The sequence below is a fragment of the Zonotrichia leucophrys genome, chromosome 4A (assembly GCF_028769735.1).
Source record: "Zonotrichia leucophrys gambelii isolate GWCS_2022_RI chromosome 4A, RI_Zleu_2.0, whole genome shotgun sequence".
Lineage (NCBI taxonomy): Eukaryota > Metazoa > Chordata > Aves > Passeriformes > Passerellidae > Zonotrichia > Zonotrichia leucophrys.
Window position 1 is genome coordinate 11,379,346 of NC_088174.1, and position 23,153 is coordinate 11,402,498.

At 40.2% G+C, this 23,153-nt stretch overlaps 1 protein-coding gene across 7 annotated transcripts in view; it reads left to right on the top strand.

The window, feature by feature from the left end:
• Positions 1–23,153, top strand: part of IL1RAPL2 (interleukin 1 receptor accessory protein like 2) — a 331,298-nt gene that overhangs the window by 229,905 nt on the left and 78,240 nt on the right. For all 7 annotated transcript variants that reach the window (XM_064712525.1, XM_064712527.1, XM_064712526.1 and 4 more), the window contains one exon: positions 8,338–8,412. In XM_064712525.1, the coding sequence (XP_064568595.1) occupies positions 8,338–8,412 (75 nt within the window). The remainder of the gene's footprint in view (positions 1–8,337; positions 8,413–23,153) is intronic.

Consider the following 23,153-nt stretch of genomic DNA (forward strand, 5'->3'; position numbering starts at 1 on the left):
CTCACTGGGCTGGTCAATGGGGCTGTCCAGAGATGCCCCAGTGGGCACTGGAATGCAAATCCTCAGACATTTTCATTAATGGATCCCTGTGCAGCCTTTAGTCACGTTCCTCTTGGAGGTTTGCCTGCAATTCTTTGCATCCCCACTGATCAGTAAACATTTTCAAGTAATATGGTAGTCTTAAAATATCACATTTACTGTTGAATACTTGCCCTATGCAAACCTGATGCAGTGCTTGGCACATGTTTGGTGTATTTTTGTGAAAAAGAAATTGCATTCTTGGATCAGAGACACTTTCCTTTGTTTGATAGTAGTTGATACTGAAAGGTTCAGGTCCCAGGCTGATCACCAGGGGTTATTCTGCTTCCCATCAGCTGCTAGAAACTCTGATGTAAGTGGTAAAAGGCAGCAGAGCTGACTCTGAAAATGGGTCGTCCCGCCAGAGATTTCTATGGATGCTACTTTTTTAGTTCATTCTTTTAAATCCTTTTCCTCAAATAAGATGACAAATTTCCTGGGATAACTGCCTCCTTCATTTCTTAAAGCATTGTCTTTCATCAGAAGATTTACATTTTCTTGATCTTTGGTCATGAGGCAGGATAAACAATAGCAAGTGTATGTATGAGTTCCTTATATTATGCCTGCTTTTATTCATTTTCCTGCTCATCCAACCAATAATGACATGATTCGCCCCAATTTTTTTCTTAATGATGCTCAATGTGCTTAGTGAGTATACAATTCAAAACTTCTTCCATGGAAAGACTGAAAATATAACAGACAAACCTGGTAGAGTATATTTTGCAGCTTTTGAAGGCAAATTAGAGACAAAGAACCTACATAAATATTGCATAAATATTTTTGAAAAGGTTTTCCTTGTCAAGTAAAGTAACATTTTTCATCCCTGTAACAAGCTTAGGAAGCCAGGGTGCTAATCCAAAGAATGCATCAGAATTAATAGACCAGATAGGGCAGGTGAAACCTTCTCATTAGTCCCCAACAGAGCAAAATCAATTGGCAAGAGGTGACGTAACTGAAGTTTCATGTTTCTTACTTGTGAATATAATTAATCTAAAAGACCTATAGTTAAAATTCCATCTATTTTTTTTTGTATGGCAGTTTTGCAATTATAATGACCCTGCTGAACATCAAAGCTGTTTGAGCTGTCACACTGTGCAACATCTAAAATTGTCCAAAAATACAAGTTTTAAATGGTTGCTACTGCCTTTGAGACTTAAAAGAAATGCATTTTTAATGTCATTCTTCCGTAGTTCTGTCCTTTTCTTGGAAAAGCTGCCCAGGGTTGTTTGTTCTGCAGTCAGGGTTTGATCTGGGCTGTCTCAGGGCACAGGTGAGCCATGAGGTTGGCTGAAAAAGCAAAGAGGTGGCAAAATGGCACTGGCTCTTCCTTCAGCAGTTTGTGGTGAGCACTGCTGGAAGCTGCTCTTGAGCTTGGAGATGGCTTTTCCTCAAAAAGAGCACTCATTGTTTTGCCTACATATGGTACTATAGGTGCTTAAAACTTAGTTCATTTTATATTCACTGTCCACAATAGTTCTCTACTGATACACTATCTGCACCTAGTACAAGTTTTTTAGCTCTGGAGGATAATGGATTGCTTTGAGTTTTGTTAAAACAGTGCATAAAATGCTCTCTGTGGTAATTCATGTGTCTGGGGTTGCACTGTGGTGCAGCACTTCACTGTGCACAAGTGGTCAAATTGATCATGGAATATTAATGGCTTGTGGACTGCAGGCTTTTGGTAGCCTGGCTTCAGGTTGACAAGAATGATAGCTTTCATTTGCATGCAGAGTCCAGCTGTTCCTTTAAGATGGATGAAGGGACCTGGCTTCATCTGTCACCACTTCTTTACTTTCTTATAAGACAGAAAGAAAAAAGAATTAAAAAAGCCAAACCATAAAATGTCATAAAATGTTCTTTGCAGATCTCCTTGAAATAGAGGGTAATTTCAAGCATCTTATTTCTGCCCAGAGTCCAAGAGAAACATTTTGAGCGCAGATGAAATTGTGTCCTTTGTGCTAAATACACTCTGTTCATTAAATAAAGCACACTCCATTTGAGATTTTCATGAATTACATTGAAGGAAAATGTAATTTACATTTAGTAAGAACTTATTACACTTTTTTCCTACTTCAGAGGAAACACATGCTTCATTCTTAAAAGCAAGCTGCATGATCCACATTTAGGAAAGGAATAAAATGATCACAGGAATCATTTTGGCTGGGAAAGAACTTTGCATAATACAATCTGTGAAATTTAGAAATGCAGTGAAAGGAAAGGTGTGTTGGCAAGTGTAGGAGTGAGGAAGCTTGATAACATCACACAGTGAAAGCCCTGCTAGCACAGAATTCTTCTGCTTTCCAGCACCCACCTTGCAATGACTCTAGTGACAGCACCAATGGTAACCCCTGCCATCAGTGCCACTGAATGTTTCACATCAGGAAATGCTAACAGTCAATGCCATGGGCATTTAACACGTATATTGCAGTCGTGTTAAGTGTTCAGCCCTGTTGTAATTACTTTGTGATAGGCACCTTGTGGGATTTTGCCATCTGTGCTTCAGTAATGTGCAATCTGTGCTATTGTTTCTACTCCACTTCACCAGAGTCCTGAGCCGTACTCTATTGCATAAGTTCCACCAATCTCACCAGTTTCTTTTCCACAGCCCTATGTTACTTAATTGCCTTGTGAGAAGGTGGAAGAAGGTCCAGCACAAAAGATCCCAAACCAAAAATCTAGTTAATCTCTACTTCTCTTAACATGTTCATGAATTCAGCAGAGCTCATCTAGCACTTTCTCTCCAGAGCCATTTGGCTCTCTCTGAGCACTCTGATAGCATCCCATGTGCAATAGATGGAGACAGGTGAGGAGACAGCCAGCAAGACTCCTTATTCAGAAGTGATCTTGCCCATGGAATGATTAGCTGCTCCTAGTAGTTCTAAATAGTCACCATGGGTTACAAGGTCATGCCTGCAGCAGAAGCTGCTGGAGCAGCTGGGTAAGAACAGGACAGGCACAGCCATTTGTGCAGGATTTTCACTGCTCTCAGAGTCAAGGGAGCTGCAGTCATGGCCAGCTTCCCCTTGGTGCCAGTAGCATGACCTGTGAAACACAGGTCTGTTCTGAGTCATTAAGGACTTAATGGGTTAAAATCAAAACCACCGGTAATGAACCAAGATCATTGCAGTGCCTCAAAATTCATTTCCCCTGTGAGCTGCATTTCAGCATGGACACATCATCTTGCTGAAAGCTGTGATTGTGTTATCCTTCTCTCAATGTCATAAAAAGAATTCCAATTATTTACTGCTAATATAAAAATGCTAAACCCCTTTTTGCAGAAAATGTCCCCCAGAGTCAGTCCTAACAGTGCATTAAGGCACTCTTGATCCTAGGTATGGTTTTCAAAAAGTAGTGTTAATGGTGGTAGTAGCCAAGAGGAGGCATCCAGCTGCTGAATCATTCCATAGCATTTTCCCAAAAGAAGCATTTCCTGCTTGAATGGTAATAAATAGAAAAAACTCTTTGTCACTGGCTAATGACTCCTGACTTCCACACAATTTCTGCATTTACTAAGTTGGAGTTGTTTTAGAATAAGCATTGTGTTTATTTTCAAAGATGGAGATATTTATCCTTAGACAGTATCTCATTGCAGTGGCTTTATTTCTGTTAGAGCAAACAACAAATGGAGGTGCAATCATTTTGTCAGCTTAAACTGAGAGGAAGGAAATAACACAATAGGCAACTGATGGAGAAGTGTGTTTTGACTGACTGGTGGAGCACACTACAATAGAGCTAATCAGGAAAGAGGGTCCTTGTATAAACACAGCCTCACAAAATTGCATTTTTATGAATGAGTTGCTTCATGTGATTTCCTACTACTTTTCACCTTGTGTGGTAATTTTCTACTGTGCCAAGAAAATGAAAAGCAATGGTTCTCATCTGGTAGCAGGACTTGCTGGTCATAGTGTGTTAGAGGTTGAGTCCACAAAGTCCAAGTGAGAACCCTTGTCTTTTTAAACAAGCTTTTAACCCTTTAAGTGAAGAGTTCATTCCTTGTCAGCCTAACTACAGCTGTCACATTTCCATTTATATTTGCGCAATTGGCTCTCACATTTGCTTCATTGTAAGCAGACATGAAAGATAAAGCAGTAGCAGGTCAGGCCTGAAGCATTTGACTGCCAGCCTCTGAGAAACCTCTTGGCACAAGCTGGGATTTCAGGTGAGACAAAAGGAGTAGGTACATATCTTTTTAAAAGGTAAAATGCTGAGCTTCTCACAGCAACATATGCCCTCTGGTTAATATATTGATTGAGAGCTTTGTATGCAGTTAGTTCTGTTGTAATCTGTGGTGTGCAAGTTGCAGTATCACTGCCAAGGTTTGTCTTTGCCAAAGTAGATCTAAGCCATGTCTGGAAGCATATGTATTTGAACTGGGAGTGAACAAAAGCTTAACTTTGGGTATGAGCTATATTCAGATTAAGGATTTGGCATGCAGTTATTTGCCCCAGAGGATGCATTGAAACAGATCTGTTCTGCTGTCAAAAGGTTAGCCAGATTCTTGATTGAATGATACTAGAGGCACTGTGTTAATTAATGGTGGGAAAATGCCAGATCTTTTGATTGAAGGAAGTAGGTTGGCATACAATTGTCTCATAGAAGCTTTGAAACAATTTTGCTAGATTCCCTGCATTTTGTCTCATGTTTAGATAATTTTTCGTTTCATCATTGCAAATTACATGAGCAAATGTCCAGGAGGTGCATCAATAGCAAAATTATAGAACAGCAAATGTACTTTGGGTGCTTATCTCAAGAAGAGGGAAGTCATTATCCACCACTAGGAAGAAGAAAGCTGTTCCCCAGGATTTGACAATTCCTAGCCACATGGGAGTTAACATTTTAGCTCCCTTCTAAGAGTTATCTGGTCTGGAAAACACTCCAGCTGTGCTGAGTGGCCCACACACAAGAAAGAGGCCCTTCAAATCATAAGCAGCTGGATTTCAGTCATGACCCTGGTGCTGACTGGAGCAGTTCAGGGCCTGGAGCACAGGTGATGCCTGTTGGCTTGGGGCATGCCCTTTGCATGGCACAGGAGAAGGGAATCTGCATTCAACTCAGAAGTTGTGTTTAGGTGAGCCACTCAGAATACATAGTAAGAGACTTGAGTTCATCGTAGCAACAGTTTGGGCTCCCTGTCTGTCACTGTGGATGCTGTAAAAGCCTGACTGGAGTGGGGTGGGGGCTTGTGAAGCTGCTGCAGAGGGAAGGTAGGAAAGAGTGTGGGGAAATAGAGCTGTGTCAAACTGTGAAGGAACTGGGGCTCACTGAGAAGCCTGATGGTTTTTCTAGCTGGTTATCACTGCTTTTCCCTGTGTAAAGATATCCTAAGGCTGTTTGTTTTCAACTGCTTTCTACTTTTTCAAGAGAACTCATTAGTGTGTCTGAATATGGAATGACAGATTTTTGAAGCAGTAGGGCTGTGGTGGGGGAAAAAAATGAGCCTTCAGACTCTGAGGCTTTACAGGCACTTAAAAGCAGGACCCACTCCTTTCAGGCAGTCTTCTTCTTTAGTTGGTCCTGTGAGTAGCTAAACATTGACCTGTGCAGCACATCATGCTCTGCTTTATCTGACAGAGATCACTGTATAACTAACTGGAGAGACCAAATCTTATACAGGTCTCTTCTCTGCCTTTCTGCAGCATTTCTGGTGTGACAGCATACTCCTTGTGGTTATGACAAAGAGACAATAAAAACATCATGTATGCTGGGAAGGAAAATGCACCTGTATGACCAGCTGCAGAGGATCACATCAGAGTATTGATCTGTACAACACTGTCTCTTTAAAACTCTCATGGACAAATGGAGTGACAAGTGTTGTTGAAATCACAGCAATGTGATTATTGTCCTAAAGTTTGTGTTACTTTTCAATGAGGTGAATATGAGCACAGGAGGAAACAGCACTTTAGACAGTTCCTGAGCAGTCTGGCTGCTAAACAGCCTCTGGCCATGTTCACACTCTCTTTTGGGAGGCACATGCATTGCCAGGTGCCTCTGGGTAAAGAAATGCCTTTCCAGTATTGGAAAAGCAATCCTGTGACTTCCAGCCATGCCCCAGGTAGTGAGTGCTGTTCTCCTGGGACAAGGTAGAGAAGCCTCCCCTCAGTCTCAGTTCTGTATCCTCCATAAACAAATCCAGCCCGGGCAGTTCCAGCCTGGTCACTGGATGAAACCCTAGAATGATGAGGGAAGGCAAAGCAGCCCCTGAGGCTGCTGCATTGTCAGGCCAGTACCTTCCCAAGGTGGGTCTGGGTAGGTGGCCACAGGAATTGCTGCCTTGGGAAGCTGATGTCATCCTTGTTCTAGTGCCTTCACCATGTAAGTGCTGCTGCTCAGAGCAGCCTGGGGACATGCCACATTCCATGGCATTTGGAAGGGAAAAATAAAAGTGTAGACAGCTGTATCACAGCTCTTCCCTTGACAGTTCATGAGGTGGATTCAGTTTCATAGCAGAATTACTGTCCCTTTGATAATAGGAAGAATATTTGCAGTACATTTAATTGTTTTAATTTCATGTAGCTTTGTGAGAGGTCAAATAACAGTTTATACCATTACTTTTATTAAATACATGTTGATACAGTAACAGCAGTAACTTTTTGTTCTTCTTTTCCTTGAGCAATGCTGCAAATCAGTGTCCCATGTCTATAAACTGTTCCTAGAATTAAAGAAACTTCTTGTAGAGGAATGGGAATTTGAATAAATGTTGGTTTTGGACTTCTGTCAAGTACAGAGATCATATAAGTCTAGAGCCCCTTGTAGCTGAAAATATCTTGCATTGCCTTTCTGTTTAAGAAGGATCAAAAGTGAATTTCATAAGGTGAATAAGTCATCTGATGTCTGCCCTCTAAAGTAAGATTAGCCTTTGTTTTCAGTAAGCACATCTGACATTGAAGAGCCAGCAGTTTGTTGCCTTCTCATCTCAAAATCCCTTTGGGCCATTTCAGTTCCTATGGAAAGAGCTCTGACAGGCTGCCAGTTCATTATGGTGATTACTCTCCAAGAAGAACATGGCAGACCATAACCATTTAAAATGTGACATGCAGGAGCACATTTAGGAAACTTCCAAATGTTGCAAGTAAAGCTGATGGAAACAGGGGGAAGCCCTGGTCAGATTGGGTTAGAAAGGGTGTAGGTGGAAATGGGATATGAAGAGAATATGAAGTAAGGAAAGCCTGAGCACAGTGGCACAGCATGGATGAAGATGCTCCAGCAACTTTTCTGCATATTCTGCAATGAACAGAGTACTATTTACTACCAGAAAATAAAAATAATAATATAAGAAAAGCATAAACGTAGCAAGAAAAGCCTGAAAAATTGAAGAAAAGGCTAAAGAAAAAAACCCCCTGCTGTAACTATACCAGAAACTGAAACTCTGAGGCTGTTGTGGATGTATAATTGGTTTGTAGGCTGACAATCGTTTATTTTACAATCTCTGTTCAAATAATTTCAGGTGATGGGTTTTAACAGGAAAACTTTGAAGGTAATTTTTAAATGTTTAATTTCATGTGGCGGAAGATGCTGTACTGTATTAAAAGCATTTCTCCCCATTTTTGGGAATACACAGTCGTTTATTTCAAGCTAAGCCAAATTTACAAAACCTATTTACACAGTCTGGCCCTAAGTTTTCCAACAGGGGTGTGAAGCCTGTGCCTGCAGCTATGCTTTTTAATAGTTGTGTAATCTGCTTGCTGGAGCAGTCCCCTGGCAGGAGAGGCTGAGGTATTGTTTCCTGCTCTCAGATGGAGATATTTCTGCACAGCAGGAGGCAGGGTCCCCAGCAAGGCTTTGAGGAGAGGGCCTGAGTACCCCACCTGCTGGGGTGGGAGTCTGAGCTACTGTGGAGCTGCTGGGGTCCTTCAAGCACAATTATGTGCAATTTTTGTATATGTTGTTTTGGACAGGCATAAAGACATGTCGGGACTGGTCACACTGAGATAGATTTGTCTGGCACTTCAAATTCATTGTGTTAACTTTGCAATGTGAGGGTCTAAACTGCTTGTTCTACTTATTACATGTAAGCTAAAGTGAGAAGTAGAGTTTGTTTTGCTGCTTTGTGCTAAAATGTAATTCTTGAAACTGGTCATTTCTGTTGAGTCACGGCCACAAGGTAGGTGGTGACACATTGGCTGTGTAACAGCTGTACTATGTAATAAATGTTTACATGCCATCAAGTATACAAACATTTGATTGCTTACATGACAGAGCTTTTCTTTTGCAGTCCTTGGTCTCAATTTTTCCATTACATCTTCTCATTTTCTTTTCTAGCTTTACTCACAGACAAACCTCCAAAGCCATTGTTCCCCATGGAGAACCAGCCAACTGTTATAGATGTCCAGCTGGGTAAGTCGTAAGTCCCCTTCTGGGAGTAATAGATCCTAAACTTCCACTCTGGTAGCAGATGGGATAAATTGAAAGTGGTAAGAACGGTTTAGTGGTAGTTATTACATGCAAATCAATTTGCAGCTTCTCATTTATAACCGTAGAATTTACTGCCACGGCAATTTAAGGGAGTGAACATCAGGGAATGGCAGTACTAATTGGTTGCAATGGGTATTAAATATGAAACACTGATGCTTTTCTTAATATATGATTGGTAGAGTAAAATATGTCTATGTTGGTGCTGTATTGGTCAGTGATGTTCAGCCTAAGATAAATGTTCTCATAAAAGAAGTGCTGATTCTTTTAAAAGTTAGTGTAAAGCATTGTATTTCCAGGTTGTTCTGAGTGTGTACCAGAAAGGGCTTTTGACTAAAATGCTTGCATGCTTTTCTCACTCCTGTTATATATTCTTCTGTGAATGCACATCTCTGAATCTCAGCTAGCAGCCTCTATTTTCTGTCATGTTAGAAAATAATGTTTGAGAGTTCTGCTAACTTTGGAGAGCTGTAGGGCATTGTGATACTGAAAGAACTGTTCAGCATTGTGGTTCCAGGGGTTTTTTTCAGTGACTTGAAAATAGATTTCTAATTTTAAGAAGCAGAATTGGAGTTGCTGTTAAGGATTGTGGTGCCATGAGCGTAAATTACAAGAGATGTATTGCATATGGGGATTATTCACTCAGTGCTGAAACTGTGGCACTTTCCTTCTTGAGCTTGACTCTCTTCCTCCTTTATACCAAAGCTGTCTAGAATTTAGAGGTGGAATGGTGTTTAATGGCAAGCAGGGTCAGTGTGAAACATCCGAAGAGGGCTGGTGACATTGTGGTAAAGCTGTTTGTATTTGTGAAATTTTGCATACAGAGCTCTACTTGAGATGAGTACAAAGACACGTCTTTGCTCGTAAACCAGGTGCCAAACAGTGTCAGAGAAGCACTGTAGGTGCTATGAAATATTTAAAAATAGGGCTTGAATTCTTGAATGTGAGAATAGAAATTATTTGTGACCTTAGTGAATGCTAAAGATTAGCTTTCTCTCATACACCTGAATTGACTCAGGAGTCTGTCAGGGCTTGCACAGGGAAGACAGCAGTGGATCTGGGCAGCAGCCAGTGCCAGATGAATTCTGCAGACAGGTGCATATCTGCATATTTAGGTTCCCCTCCACAGGCCTTGAATATCTGTAGCTGAACAGAAATTGCCCCTAAAAGAGGATATGAAATGGATCTGGAGCCATAGTTAAAACCCTACCTGAGTTACCAGCAAAACTCAGTCACTGAAGTTTGGATAAGCCCAAAGACTGAATTCAGTCTCCTGGTCTAACTTCTTAAAAGTCAACTTTCTAATGATTTCCTTTGGGAGCATGCTGTCCCTCTATACATCTGTGTAATAAATGCACTCAGAGTACACATCTTTGTTTCCTGCATTTTCATTTCAGCTTCATTTTCTCTTCCAAGTTCTCTTGTTCCAGCAGGACTCTGTTGGTTTTGCACTGAATTCTTTGTTGTTGTTGTTGTTTGCATGAAAATATTTTGTTCTGGCTGATTAAAAGGAGGTTTGATTAAAAAAATGAAAACAAACCCACTCCTCTCCATGGAGATGTGGCTCAGTAATAGGATTTTGGAATACCTCCAGAGGGAAATACAAATCTTGCATCTTTATATGCTGGAATGTAATCCATTAGTTGTCCCTTAAGATCAGGGAATTTACATATGGTGCTTTTTTTTTCTATATGTTAATGGGTTTGGTTATTGCCACTAAACCATATTCATATGACTGAACCTTAGCTTCTTTTGCAGTGATGTTTATTGATTTCCCTCTTGATTTAACTTGTCAAATAGATAAAGCTGGAAGATTCTCAGGGAACACCTTCAATTCGTGGAGGCCACCAGCAGCTTGGGGCAGGAAGGCTGTGCTGGCCTCTGGAATGTGCCACAGCCTTGAGGGACTGGGAATTATTTGCTTGCACAATGCAAGGTGGGGAGAAGTTTTGTGTAAGGACCTATAAGGTCACTTCATTGAAATCTTGTTAAGCTCCTAGGAGTTTTGAAAAATTGATATTATTCGATATTTTATTAGACATTAAAAGGAAATTTTTGTGTTTTACATGCCAATGGAGTCAAATCACCCAATACGCCTGATTTTTCAGTAGTTATGCAAGTATGAATATGTCACTAAGCTACAAAAGAAATTAGTTTAATCCATCTACTTGTTCTGCAGAGATTATTTTAGTTTTCTATTGGAAAGCTAATCTTTAAAGAAATAGCTGTCTTTCCTCTATAAATAGAGGAGATTAATAATTATTTACTGTCTTTATCTTTAATGATTAGCACAATGCAATGAAAAATCTCCCTGGGCCTCTAGGCAGTGGCCTAACTATTTAACTGCTTATTTGCCCTTACTGCAAACTTCAATATTCACCTTTTAGCTTTCAGATCTTACAGGAAGTTTTAGTGAAAACAGGTATGCATCATTCTTATTGTCAGTGGATAAAAGAGCTCCTTCAGGCTTCAAACGTGGTCCAGAGCCTGCCTTGTTCTTCTTAAGGAGCAGGAATGTACTTTGTGTTTTCTGATTTTCTTTGGAATGTGACAGAGATCTAAAACCAATCCTGTCAAGATTAGAGAGAAGCAGAAACTGGAATTTGCTTCTTTTTTGTTTTTTGTATTTGCTTGTGGTGGTGAAACAGAGCCAGAGATGGGGGAGGGTTGACAGGAGGACAAAAGATCATCCCAGAGGAGAAATAGTCCGAAACAGTTTCACTCATTTGCTTTACCAAGTTAGATAATCATTTTATCTCTGGATAGACCTAGAAAATAATGACAGGTTTTTTAAATTATTGTCCATTTACTGCTTTCTTTTTGAAAAAACAAAACTAGAAAAAAAATTTATGTTTTAGTTTTTTTCCATTGAGGTCAGTGTTGAAATAGTTCTTGATTGTGTGGTATGTGATCCATTTAATCTTTCTCTACCTTGGTATTACAAATAATGTTTGTTCTTACTATATGTTTTGCAAATATATGGCATTACTCTGATAATAAAATGTTCTTCCTCAAAAAAAAAATCTTAAATTATCTTCATGATAATAAAATCAAATTTGATAGTACAGGCCAAAATACACAGCTCTTGTGCCCAGGAGATGGGGTGGTTTTTACAGAAGGCCTTGCAGACCATCTCCCATGTGAAGCTCTGACTGGGAATTTATTGAAGTGTGTGCCAGTGTGATTCATATTGAGTTGTTCAAAGGCCCTTTTTTGGAACAGGAGCTTGCTGTTACTTTGACCATATAAACCTAAGTGTGTTTATGGATTATTTGTGCCAAATCCCTGAGTTTAGAGAATTCCTTATGTGATTTAGAAGAGTAAAGATTGAGACCTCAGTCAGGTGTCTGGGGGCTGTGAGAGTAAGTTTTAAAGATCTGATATCTGCTTTCACATAGAGCTGCCTGACAGCAAGTGGAGCATGCTGTGCTGTAAGCCTAAAGATGACATGTTGGCAGTTGCTCTGCTGATTTCTTAATTCATTTGTTTCATTCTTTTCCAGCTAACTTTGTTCCCTCTTTGTGCTTTGAGAACATGGAAAGAAGGAAAACCACTCCTTTGTGTTTTGATTATATGATTACAGAGTAGGTTTCTCCTCTGCATTTGCACAATTTTAGTGGCACCAAGAAGCCAAAATCCCACTGATCCCTGGAGCTGTTGTGCTGCCAGCTCTGAGCTGGTGTAGAAGCAGTGGGACAGAGGCATTTGTGGGAGAAAGGAAGCATAGTTGTGCTCTGCTGATTTTTGGCTGGACACAGATCTGTAAGATCTATATCTAGCCAGTCTATGTATAAGCAGCTGCCAGAGTTCTTTAGCTTGCACCATGGCTGCTATTTTTCATTTGTGTGTTTCACAGAGTAGCAAAGAAGCTAAAAATACAATATCAAAATAGATGCTAAATCTGTTAATTCTGTACCATTTTACAGTGAGTGCAGTGTTAAGTTAGTCTTCTTATGAATGAGTTAGTTGAGTGGAATAAATTTTGCATGTTTGGGTCTATATTAATTGAATATATAATTTGCATATCATTTGCTTTTCAGCTATGCTCTAGTTTTGCTTTCAGGTGTTTACTTAAGAAATGTAGCAGAAGTCTTACAAAACAAAGCAAGAATCCTCTGTGTTAATTAATTTACTGAACAGGAAGGATGTTAAGGAGTTTAACTCACTTTTTGCCATGCTAGTTTCTCTGTTTCTGAAGATGCTGAGGAAAGAAAACACATAGTTTATGAGGATTGTCATTATTCCTAATAGCTGAACTGTTCAGAAAGATTTTGTTTCTAAAAGATTTAACAGCACAATTCCCTGGGACTCATTATGAGGCAGATCAATAGAGATCAATAGAGCTACTGTAAAACAAGTGCAAAGGAATGTACAAAGTTACATCTGCTGACAGGTATAGGGATAGACTAAAAATAGTCAGGAATAAAAAAGCCCTTTTAGTTTGCAGTAGTGGCTGGGAGGAATTATTTGAGGAGTGAAAACTCATGCATTTACTGACATTTTAAATATACCACTTCACTTTTCACAGTCCTAATTTTCACTGAGATGCCACTTCTCTTCTTAAATAATATTTTTTAACAAAGAAAGCCCTGCAAGATGTTTGAGGCATTCATTTCATACCAAGCCTATTTATTCAAGACAATCCAGCACTGTCTCATTACAGATTTGCTCATTAAATCTTGCATTCTTTCATATTTAAAGATACAGGTATTTGAAAAGCAGTTGAATAGAGTGGTGATCTTGGACAGAAAGCAATACAGAAAATTTGAACTGTAAAATGCTTCAAATAGAGCAAGTGATTTGAAAGGGAACTTGGTAAGAAATTCTTATTTAGTGTGCTTGCAGTGTGGAAAGAGCACTGATACTTGCCCATGGTGAGACCTCTCGAATCTTGTGGACAAGCCTTTTGATTTGGGGTTTGATTAAAGGGTCATGTGAGACAACTGCTCAGGAATGTAGTGGGTGCCTACAAAAAACACGGATCCTGGATGTTGGTTACTCCATGCTGCCTTTCTTTCCTCCCTCAGCTGCTCCCAGGCATTCCCCAGCCTAGGGGCTCTCAGAGGGAGATCTGGGTTTCTGTGAGCTGGGTCAAACCCAGAGCTTTGCACCTCCCAGCTCATCTGGGACAGCACAGAAGAGACAGATGTTGAGGAATCAGAGGTGACCTGATGTGGGTCCTGAGTCAGCAAAGAGGGTGTCTGAAAGTTACCCATAGAGACTCATTGTTCTTTCCTAGTGCAAGGCCTCAGTGGGTCAGTCTTCCCCCAAGTGACAGTCTTCCCCCAAATCACACCCCACTGCCTTATTCTGTCTGTGTGGAGTGACCCACATCACCTCACAAATTCAGGTCTCAGTGATCTGAATGACAGGGCAGAGGGAAGGTGGGATTAAAGGCAGAGAAGAGCTGTGGGCAGTATCCCCTCCACCCCAACACCAGCAATAATTTGGTTCCCTCCATCCCCAGTTCTTCCTGCACTGCACTTTCATCTGACAGCCCTGTCTCCCTGTACTTTTGCTGTCTGGAGGAGCAAGCTGGACTTTCACTGCTGTCTCCTCCACATGTTCTTCCAGGCATCCATGGCTCTTCACTGCATCCACCTCCTCCCACAGATAAGCTGGGAGATCCCTGTTCTTCCCATGGGTTGTTCCCCTCCCTTCACCAGGTTACAGACTTGCTGTGTGAATCACCCCAGATTTAGTGCTGGAAAATCATCTCCCAGCAGTGCACTCATGTACCAAAAGCTCCATGGTTCTTCACAGATGTACATAAGACGCAATTTTCACTGGGTAATGAAGAGAAACTGAGGGGATGGTCTTTAGGACCTGTCTTCCTTTGCAGCACAAAGGATACAGCTCCACAGCTACTTCAGCTGAACGTGCCTGTAGGAAAGGAGGCAGGATTTACATCTATTGCAATCATTCTGTACTAATCTGCAGGGAATATTAGAGACAAATTGTCTGACATTTAGGTTTTGAAGTAGTTCCCTAAATACCCAAAGTGTATTACTGCTAATGCTTTGATGCTAATTTGGTCTGTTAATATTCCTTCTTCTCTCAGGGATAATGGTGAAATGCTGCACTTCAGAGACCTGGGCTGGGATCTGTGGTTCAACTGGTGTAAATCCACAGTTGTTTTGCCTTTTGTATCGTTAATCCAGGTTTTCACCTGTGGAACAGTACAGTTCATTGGCACACTTCTTTCTTTTGTCTTAAAGGACTTGGAAAGACCAGCCAAATTCTGACTGCTGATCTATGGTTTTTACACTCATTTGGATCCATGGGATTGGCACAGATATGTCAGAAATTAAGATTTAGCACTTTCCAGTTTTTTTTCTGTACTTCTATAAACTATATATTGCTTATGTTAGGTTCAGTGGATGTTAGGTCAGTATATGCTCTTAGGGGAACATGGGTCTGCCTGTATAGAAAAACTGATTAATTGGTGTCAGACAGACACCCTTTCAGTTAGTTTTGAAACAGCAATACTATAGATCAATCTGTTGTTCCAAGAAAGTGTTTTAGAGGAAACACTTCAGTATATCCTTACAGCTGTCCCAAGGCACTCATCCAAGGGCATTAGCTAACTTATGATGATTGAGGAATGCCTCAAATCATCTTGCTCCAGTAAATCTTCCTCTGAAAGTGGCGACTGTAGTGTGGGGGTACCCAGGACATGGACCTGTAGCATTTCATTAGGATTAAATTGCCATCAACCAGTGCAACCATCATTTGAGCTGCCACAGACATGCAGCTGTGCTGAGCTTGGCTAAAGGATCTCTTGTTTGGTTTCTCAATTTACTTCGTTTGACTGGTGTCTGGGAAATGGGCACAAATTTGTTTCTGCAAAAATGAAGTTCAGCCCATGGACAAGAAATAGAAAAGATGATCTTGGTGGAGAGCAGGGGCTTAGGGCTGTTGGTAAGAGTTGTGGGGCTTTTTTCTGCTATAACTCTCCTGACCTTGACCAAGGCTCTGTCCCCATTTAAGGTGAGGATATTGCTTCTCTAGTTTTCAGGAACATTGTGACAATAAAATCACCTGGTGTTGGGAAAGTGCTCCAAGAAGGGCAAAGAAGGAGTGCATATAGAAAATTCTTTGACCTGGATTTTTGCCTCAGGGACCTTGCCTTTGGGGCTCTGAGCCTGACTGCAAACAAAGAGACATTTAACTTCACCATCCACAGACATATGCTATTGTGCATTGAAAGTCAGACAATATTAATGTTCCAGAAAAGAGAACCACAGGGCAAAGTTTGCACCATTTTCCATGCTTGTTGGAAGCACTGTCACTGGAAGAAATTCATGTGCTGCCATTTTACATTCCCTCTACAGTGTTTGTCATGTGAATGAGTTATTAAGCTGTGAATGCCTCATATATTCTGTAAATTACAGAGTAGAAACATTCAGCACTACTATTTTGACCTTTTCAGCATTCTGTGATTTGCTGGGCATGCCATTCCACATCTTTTGTTTACGGCCTCACTAAAACGTAGGGATGGAGCTGAGTGGGCAAACAGTCAAAATATACGGGGCTGGGAAAGGTCAGGGTCATGCATCACAGCACTGCTGTTCAGTGGGCAGGGAAGATTAAAATCTAGACTAAGTGTTCTCATGATTTTTTCCTCCTTCACTGAAAAATAATAGAAAACTGTATTTTGTAATCTGTTCCAAAGGCAGCAATGCAGAAAATGAAGACTGATGATATAATTTTTATTTCTTAAAATTTCAATACCGTAATGTCATGATCTTAGAGGCTGTGAAAATCAAAGCTGTCATAGTCCTTCAAAAGAAGTGAAATGGAATTCTACTCACCAAATCTTTGCTTCATTTAATCCATGTTTGATAAATGTTGCTCTTACCTTCATCCTCAATACCCTTGTGCTTGTCTCCATCCTGCAGAAACAAATAGTTTGTATTAGGTAATTGAACTTCGACCATTAGAACGAGATTGAGCTACAGTTTTCATGTTAGATATTGCAATCCAATGAAGACCAAATGAAAGACAGTCAAAGCAAGGCTTCTCTTGAAATTAAGAGATATTTTTATTACCTACTGAAGACACATGTTACGTGACTTCCCAGAACCCCTAATCATATGGAAAGTAAAAAATAGAGGAAGCAGTAATCTGAGGAAAGGCAGCAGAGGTACTCTGATTTCTGCCATGCTTTTTTAGTTTAAAACAAGCCACGTGGTGAATGATGACTGGAACTTTCTGCTACTGAGTGGGTTTTTATTATCTGCTTATACTATCTGAGAAGCTTACTAATTTTAACATTCTTGGCTCTAGTCCCATGAATAAGTGAATATAATTAGTCATGGAAACATCCACAGAGATCTCATTGATGCACAGGCAGGTGTGCAGTTACTTCAGCTCACAGGAGCCTAAACTCTTTCCTGAGCAATGTTTTATATATACTCTAATACAAATTTCACTGATGGTCTTGTACAGTGCATTAATTAAAAGGCCTAAGAAAATTTCATTTTATATCCAGCAGAGTTGCAAATTTAAGTGAGCTGAACATACCACTGCTATAATGTCAGTGATGGAGTTTCTAAATGGTGCTACGTGCTTTCCTGGCCAAATGTGATGTAACCATTTGCAAACTCAAAGTGTTTTTCACATTTCTCTGATCAAACTCAGTGGATTGACTTGAGAATTTAAATACTTAGGATGCAGTAATTTTAATTTTAAAAAGGAAAACAACTGGTGTGTAAGTGTGCCTTTTCATTAATAGTGAGATGATTAAATATTAGCAAACACACTGTTTTCTGAATTTTGTCTTTCTTTATGAAGGAAAAGATTGTCCATGTGGATGTTTCCTTGGATACATCCTCTAATGCTTCTGGACATGACACGCTATTTTGAATAGCGTATTGTCAGGTCCTGAATATGCAGAGATTGAAAAGTGAAACTGCTGTGATTGGGCAGGCTGATCAAATCAGGATTTCTGTTTCCCAATCACATTACTGTAGGCTCTTTTTAATGATTTCCTCATCTGTTTTGATGAATTTGAAATCCATTTTATAGATAATATTCTGCAGCCTGTCATTCAAATTGTTGATATTAAAAAACATTGCAGGCGGAAAACTGCTTTGCTGTAACATTTGAGCCCTGCCCCAATGAAGTGAATGCATACAGAATAGGCAGAGAATTTAATTTGTAAGTGCAGTGGGTACTTGTGGTTTGGTTTTACTGGAATTCACCTGCCTTTCCTGCTTGGCTCACTTTGCAAACTGAGTTGAAGAGATTGCACTGTGTGCAGTAAAGAATCTGCTTTACTGAGGATCATTGGCCAAGTGCTTTTATTTAGGACTGTGGTTTAACTTTTCTAAATATCACCTGGCATAGTGAGTGGTGTGTAGTTATGCAGCTGTTATTCACCCTGTGGGCACAGTGCCTCTGAGGGGGGATCTGTTGCATTTGAGGAGTGATTCTGAGGCAGGCAAGCATGCTGCTTCTCTCCGTGTCAGGATTTTAAACCCATTCAGCTGGTACCTTCACAGCCTAACCTCCCTTGTGCGAAATGTCTCCTCAGTCAGAAGACTCTTAAACAAACTTTGATTCCAAACACCTGAATTTTTAGCAGCACCTGGGGGTTATCAGTCATAGTTTTGCCTGTAAAAAACACCAGGAAATCCACAAGTGAATCACAGCACTGTAGTGTGTAACAACAGGTGTGGCTACCTTAGGTTAGCTTTTTAAGGAGATATCAGTAAATCCTCCCTAGAAATTTGCAAGCATCTTGTTTTCTGTGCTGATTTTGTATTAGAACATTGGTTCCCACCTGTCTTGTGCAATATTCTCTGCCAGCTGTGTAGTGAGGTGTTCTACTAACACTTCACCAAAACTGGCCATGCAAATTCATTTTTTTCTGTGATATAAGACTCTTCTGTAACTAACTTGTAAATATTGGTGTATCTGCATCATTGTTTTCTTTCCTCTCCTGTAGTTATTTACCTTACAGTCTCAAGCAGTGAAATCCCTGTCAGAGTTTCCATTAATCTGGTTTCTAAGACCACATTCGTTAAAATTACAAGTATCTTTTGGTTGAGAGAGCTTTGGCAAATTTCTGCTGCAAATAGTATTTTTGAGTTGTGATTCTGTTATCCTACATAATCGTGTAAAAAGTACATCATGTTGACAAACATCACTTTAAGCATTTAGGGAGATGTTATCAGAAGTTTGGTTTATGTCAACTTTTGGCCCAGCAAAAATTAGGTGACAAATGAGAGTAGCTGAGGGTCTAAATTATGAACAGAGCTGCTAAAACAGCATTGATATATCCAGGCCCAGCCTAGTTCACTGTGTTCTGTTACAGTACAAGCCAAAGGAACTTCTGTCTGGCAAGGTTATGTTCAGTCACAATAAGAAGCACCCATCATTAATGTGTTACAAATGTAGAATAATTGTTGTCTTTTGTTGTGTCAAAAAAAAATGACCTGGTATGTTTGGTATGGTGTTACATGTTACTGCTGCCATGGCATGCCTTTTAAAGAAATGATGTGAACTCCCAAAATTAAGCCTGCTGCCCATGGCATCCGAGTGATGACACTTCAGACACACCTAGACCTCAAGGGTCAATGGGAATGATGTCTCCTGTAGGAAAGGAGTGGCCTTTCAGTGACAGTGTAGTGTTCCTGCTCTGACACGAGCCTAATTTCCATCTGGGGAGACATTGCTCTCCTTGTGTTCCTGTTCCTTGTGGTATGAATAGGATATATTTTGTCTAGAACTTGGGAATTTTGGAAATATGTGTGAGGATGTTGCTTGCTGGGTTTTGTTGTTGTTCTTCTAATGGAAACCAGAGAAACATTTTTAAGCAGATTTTGGGGGATTTTTGGCCATACAATAATGAATGATTATGAGATCAAAAATGGGCAGCAGAACAGCTGGCATGAGTAAAAACTTGTATTTTTTTTTTGCTATATCTCTGATTGAAATCACCAGTTTTCAAAGCCGATGCTGACTCTGTTGAATCTAATTTAGCTCCTGCATCAACTCAGTTGAAGCGTGAGTGTAACTGGGAAGGGAACCAATGTTCTCTCGCAGGATGTCACATCTGCAGTGTCAGACACGTGAGTCCCCACAAACACCTGTTTTAATAAACAGCCAATTTGCTAATTCTCAGTTATGCCCACAAATAGCATCTGTTTCTGGCCAGTTGTCTACCTGAATATAGCATCTTCTTAATCAGTGAAAGCCTCTGTTGCATAACTATCTGACTCATTTTCTACCCAGAGATGGGAATTACCCACTCTGCTCTCTGCCCTTAATATCCTTGAGGGAATTGGTGGAAAATAGAAAGTCTGCTGGAACAGTTCCACCCTCCCTTCCAAGCAAATAAAGCTGTCAGGGCTTTGATATGTACATAAAAATAAATGCATGTTTAGAGCTGGGTGTTATTAAAATACCACATTGGCTGAACGATAATTAGTGATGGACCAGTGGAGCACCCAGGGCATTCCCATGGTGGATGTTGCTTTAATGATGGTTTAAAACAAATTTCCAGACATTTATAGTGAGGTTGGATGCTGCTGAGAAAGAAACATAAGCACCTTCCTGACCCCTGGAAGCCAGCACCATGCTGTCAGCTGAAAGGAGCCCGGATAGCTGATCCAGCAAACCTGGCATCCCACACTTCCCCTGTGCTAAATATGAGCCTCACACTCTTGGCCCATGAATTTCAAAGGGAGCCTGGCATGAGGGCACAGGAAAGACTTACTGTTCTTCCTCAGGCAAATTTGGTATCTTTAGACTGAAATTCTGTATCTAGTGATAAATTCTCTATATAAAGGCTGTGTGAACAGCCTTACAGTGCCAATAAAGGAGTAAATAAACCTATAGCACTGTAAAATCTCTAAATAATTTCCTGTCTTCTCCTTTGAAGGAACCAACCTCACGGGAGGAATTGTGGTGATAGGGCTAATCCTTTTCTCTTCCTGCCATGCCCCCTTACTAACTAGAGTGATGCAGCAGAAGTGCATTCAGGTATTAAACTGTTTTATTGCTTTTCTTATTTAAACATTCCTAATGGGATTACTACGGAGACCATTGCATTTAGACAGGAATGGAGGAACTTCTGACCTCTGCCCATGCATGTAGGGGATAATATATTGTCTGCAGTTATTGCAAGTAGTAAATTGATGATACAAACTATCAGGCAGGAGTGAGGGACTAGAGAGACAAAACAACAACATAGCCAGGTTTTGCCTGTTTTAACCTTTCAGGAGCAGCATAGCAGCTGACCATGAACCCAATATAACAACCTGAAGCAGTACAGTAATATAGCCAGGGAGTATCAACTCTCTAACCCAGCAAAAGGGAAGCCGTGACTTAAACCTTGACATAAATTTTTGTAAGCCAACTTGTACTCCTTGTTAGCAAAAGATCTTTCATCCTCCATAATAATTCTGTCCAGCAAATTTTATTTAATGGAAAATCAGCTCAGTGAAAGCCAATCCAAACTGCTTGTGGCTTGAATTATATTTTATAGAAATCAAGTGCAGCAGAAAACAATGTGCTTCTGTGGATCCTGATTAAAAAAAGTGATGGATTATTCACTTACAGTACATTTTCAAAAAGAAGTATTCATGCAGTACAAGTTGTCTGATTAGTGAGAGATGAAGCAACCAGTCTCTTAAACCTCTCCTGTAACTGAGCAACCAGCAGTGGTGCATCTTTATGTTTTGAGTCCATAATGCACCCTGACAAGGGAGCTCACTGGATGGAGGTAGGCAGAAGTAAAATCAAAATTGAATAAAAACAACTGAAGCCCAGGGACAAAACTGCAACATTCTATTTTTATTTTTGAGACAAATGGACTCACTGGGATTTTCTGAATGTCTCTCACTGAAGTTGCATATTAAGTACCTTGAAAGCAAACGATGCAGCACAGAAGGGAGTTGGCTACTTGCTGTGCACTGAGCAGAGATTTCTCATTTCATCCATCATTCACAATGTGCTGCAGTACTTCCAGAACTACTGAACTTATCTAACATAGGGTGGAGTAAGACCAAGAGCTCCATTTGCAATGTGTGCTCTGCTCTAAACTGAATGTAATTTCTGGGTTTAATCCTATAGAATATTGTGTGGCTGTGCATTCTACTTTTTAGGATATATGGAATTATTGGCTTTCAGAAATCAAGAATTGGTTATTTATAAATCACAGGACTGACTTACATACCAGACTCAAGGGGCTTTTTGCCTTTTGTTTCCTGTAAGTGTAGATTGCACTCTACCTGTAAGTACATCATTAGAGCTGCACTTTAAGAACTGCTATCCAGCTTCTCTATTTCCCACAGTGTATCCCATAGAGCTTATGTTAATGGATTTATGGCTTTCCCAGGTCATCCCACATCTGACTGTCCACACAACAGAGAGCAGGCTGTATAATAATTTACTCAGAGTAGCAGTAAAAAAATGCAACTAAGTCTTGCTAGCTAAATAATACTTGGCCAGCCTTGGGAGCTAGGGGTGGGTGAGCTGATCTCTCAAGACCCTTCCTGGTTCAGAGTCCACTGTGTTATGATTTAAGAAGCTGGAGGTTTTAAAAAGATTGAGGCTCTTGGTAAAATCCCAAGATGTTGATGAATTTGGCAGTGTACCTCTTCTGTTCACTGCTTCATTGCAGTTAATTTCAATTCCATAATCAAATTATTAAAATAGATTCTATTTGTCAGCTTCTTTAATCCATTTCTGATTTTTGCTGTTGAAATGTGTCAATGTGTGTGGTTGGAGAGGTGGAATCATCTATAGTGCCCAAAATTATGGAACTGTAGAGTAGTTTGAGTTGGAAGGGACCTTGAAATGTCATCTAGTCATCACCCCTATAAGGAGGAGGGATCTCTTCAACTAGAGCAAGTCACTTGGAGCCCTGTCCAACCTGACCATGAGTATTTCCAGGGATGAGGCCATGCTCAGGCAGTCTGGCAGCCACAGCAGGTTCCTACACCTGGAGCAATTGCATCAGTCCCTGTAGTTTGCACTCAGTCAGTGTGTGCCCAGTGCCTGGATTGTTTAGGTTTCTGACAGAGCTTTGGCTGCTTTGGTGGTTGAAGAAAGAATCTGCAAATTGAGATTTTTTGGGGGGTGGGAAAAGGAACTATGAGGACTACATTCTGCATATCCCCTTTTTGTTGCCTCTTCTTTGAGATCCATGTCACAGACTGGTTTCCACCACTGATATGAAGTATCTTTAAAAAAATCTTTGTAGCACTTGCAGCCAATTGCAGCAGAAATTGTTTTATGCTTTAGTGTCTGGCTGGCTCCAGCTGTCACTCAGCTTTGAAAATCATTATTCTATGTGGATTTTGTGCTACCCTATTAGGACAGTATCTGTACAAACCCAAAGCACGTGCAGCAAGGTTACTTCAAGATTTATTTTACAGCAATTTCATTTCTCTTGATGCCTCGTGAGATTAAAATCAAACTTAAAAGAATCATTTTCCAAAAGAAAAAGCAAACAATGATTTAGATAGTCCATACCCCATCATTCACCATTCAGGCTTGGAACAATGGCAGCATTATGTCACTGTCTTAAGTGTGAATGTTGCCTCTAAATTTGTATTTTCTAAATACAGAAAGTGAAGCAGCCTTTCTCTGATAAAGGCTGGTTGTCTTTGATATCATAGATAAATGCTTTGATAGTTACTTTTTAATTGCTT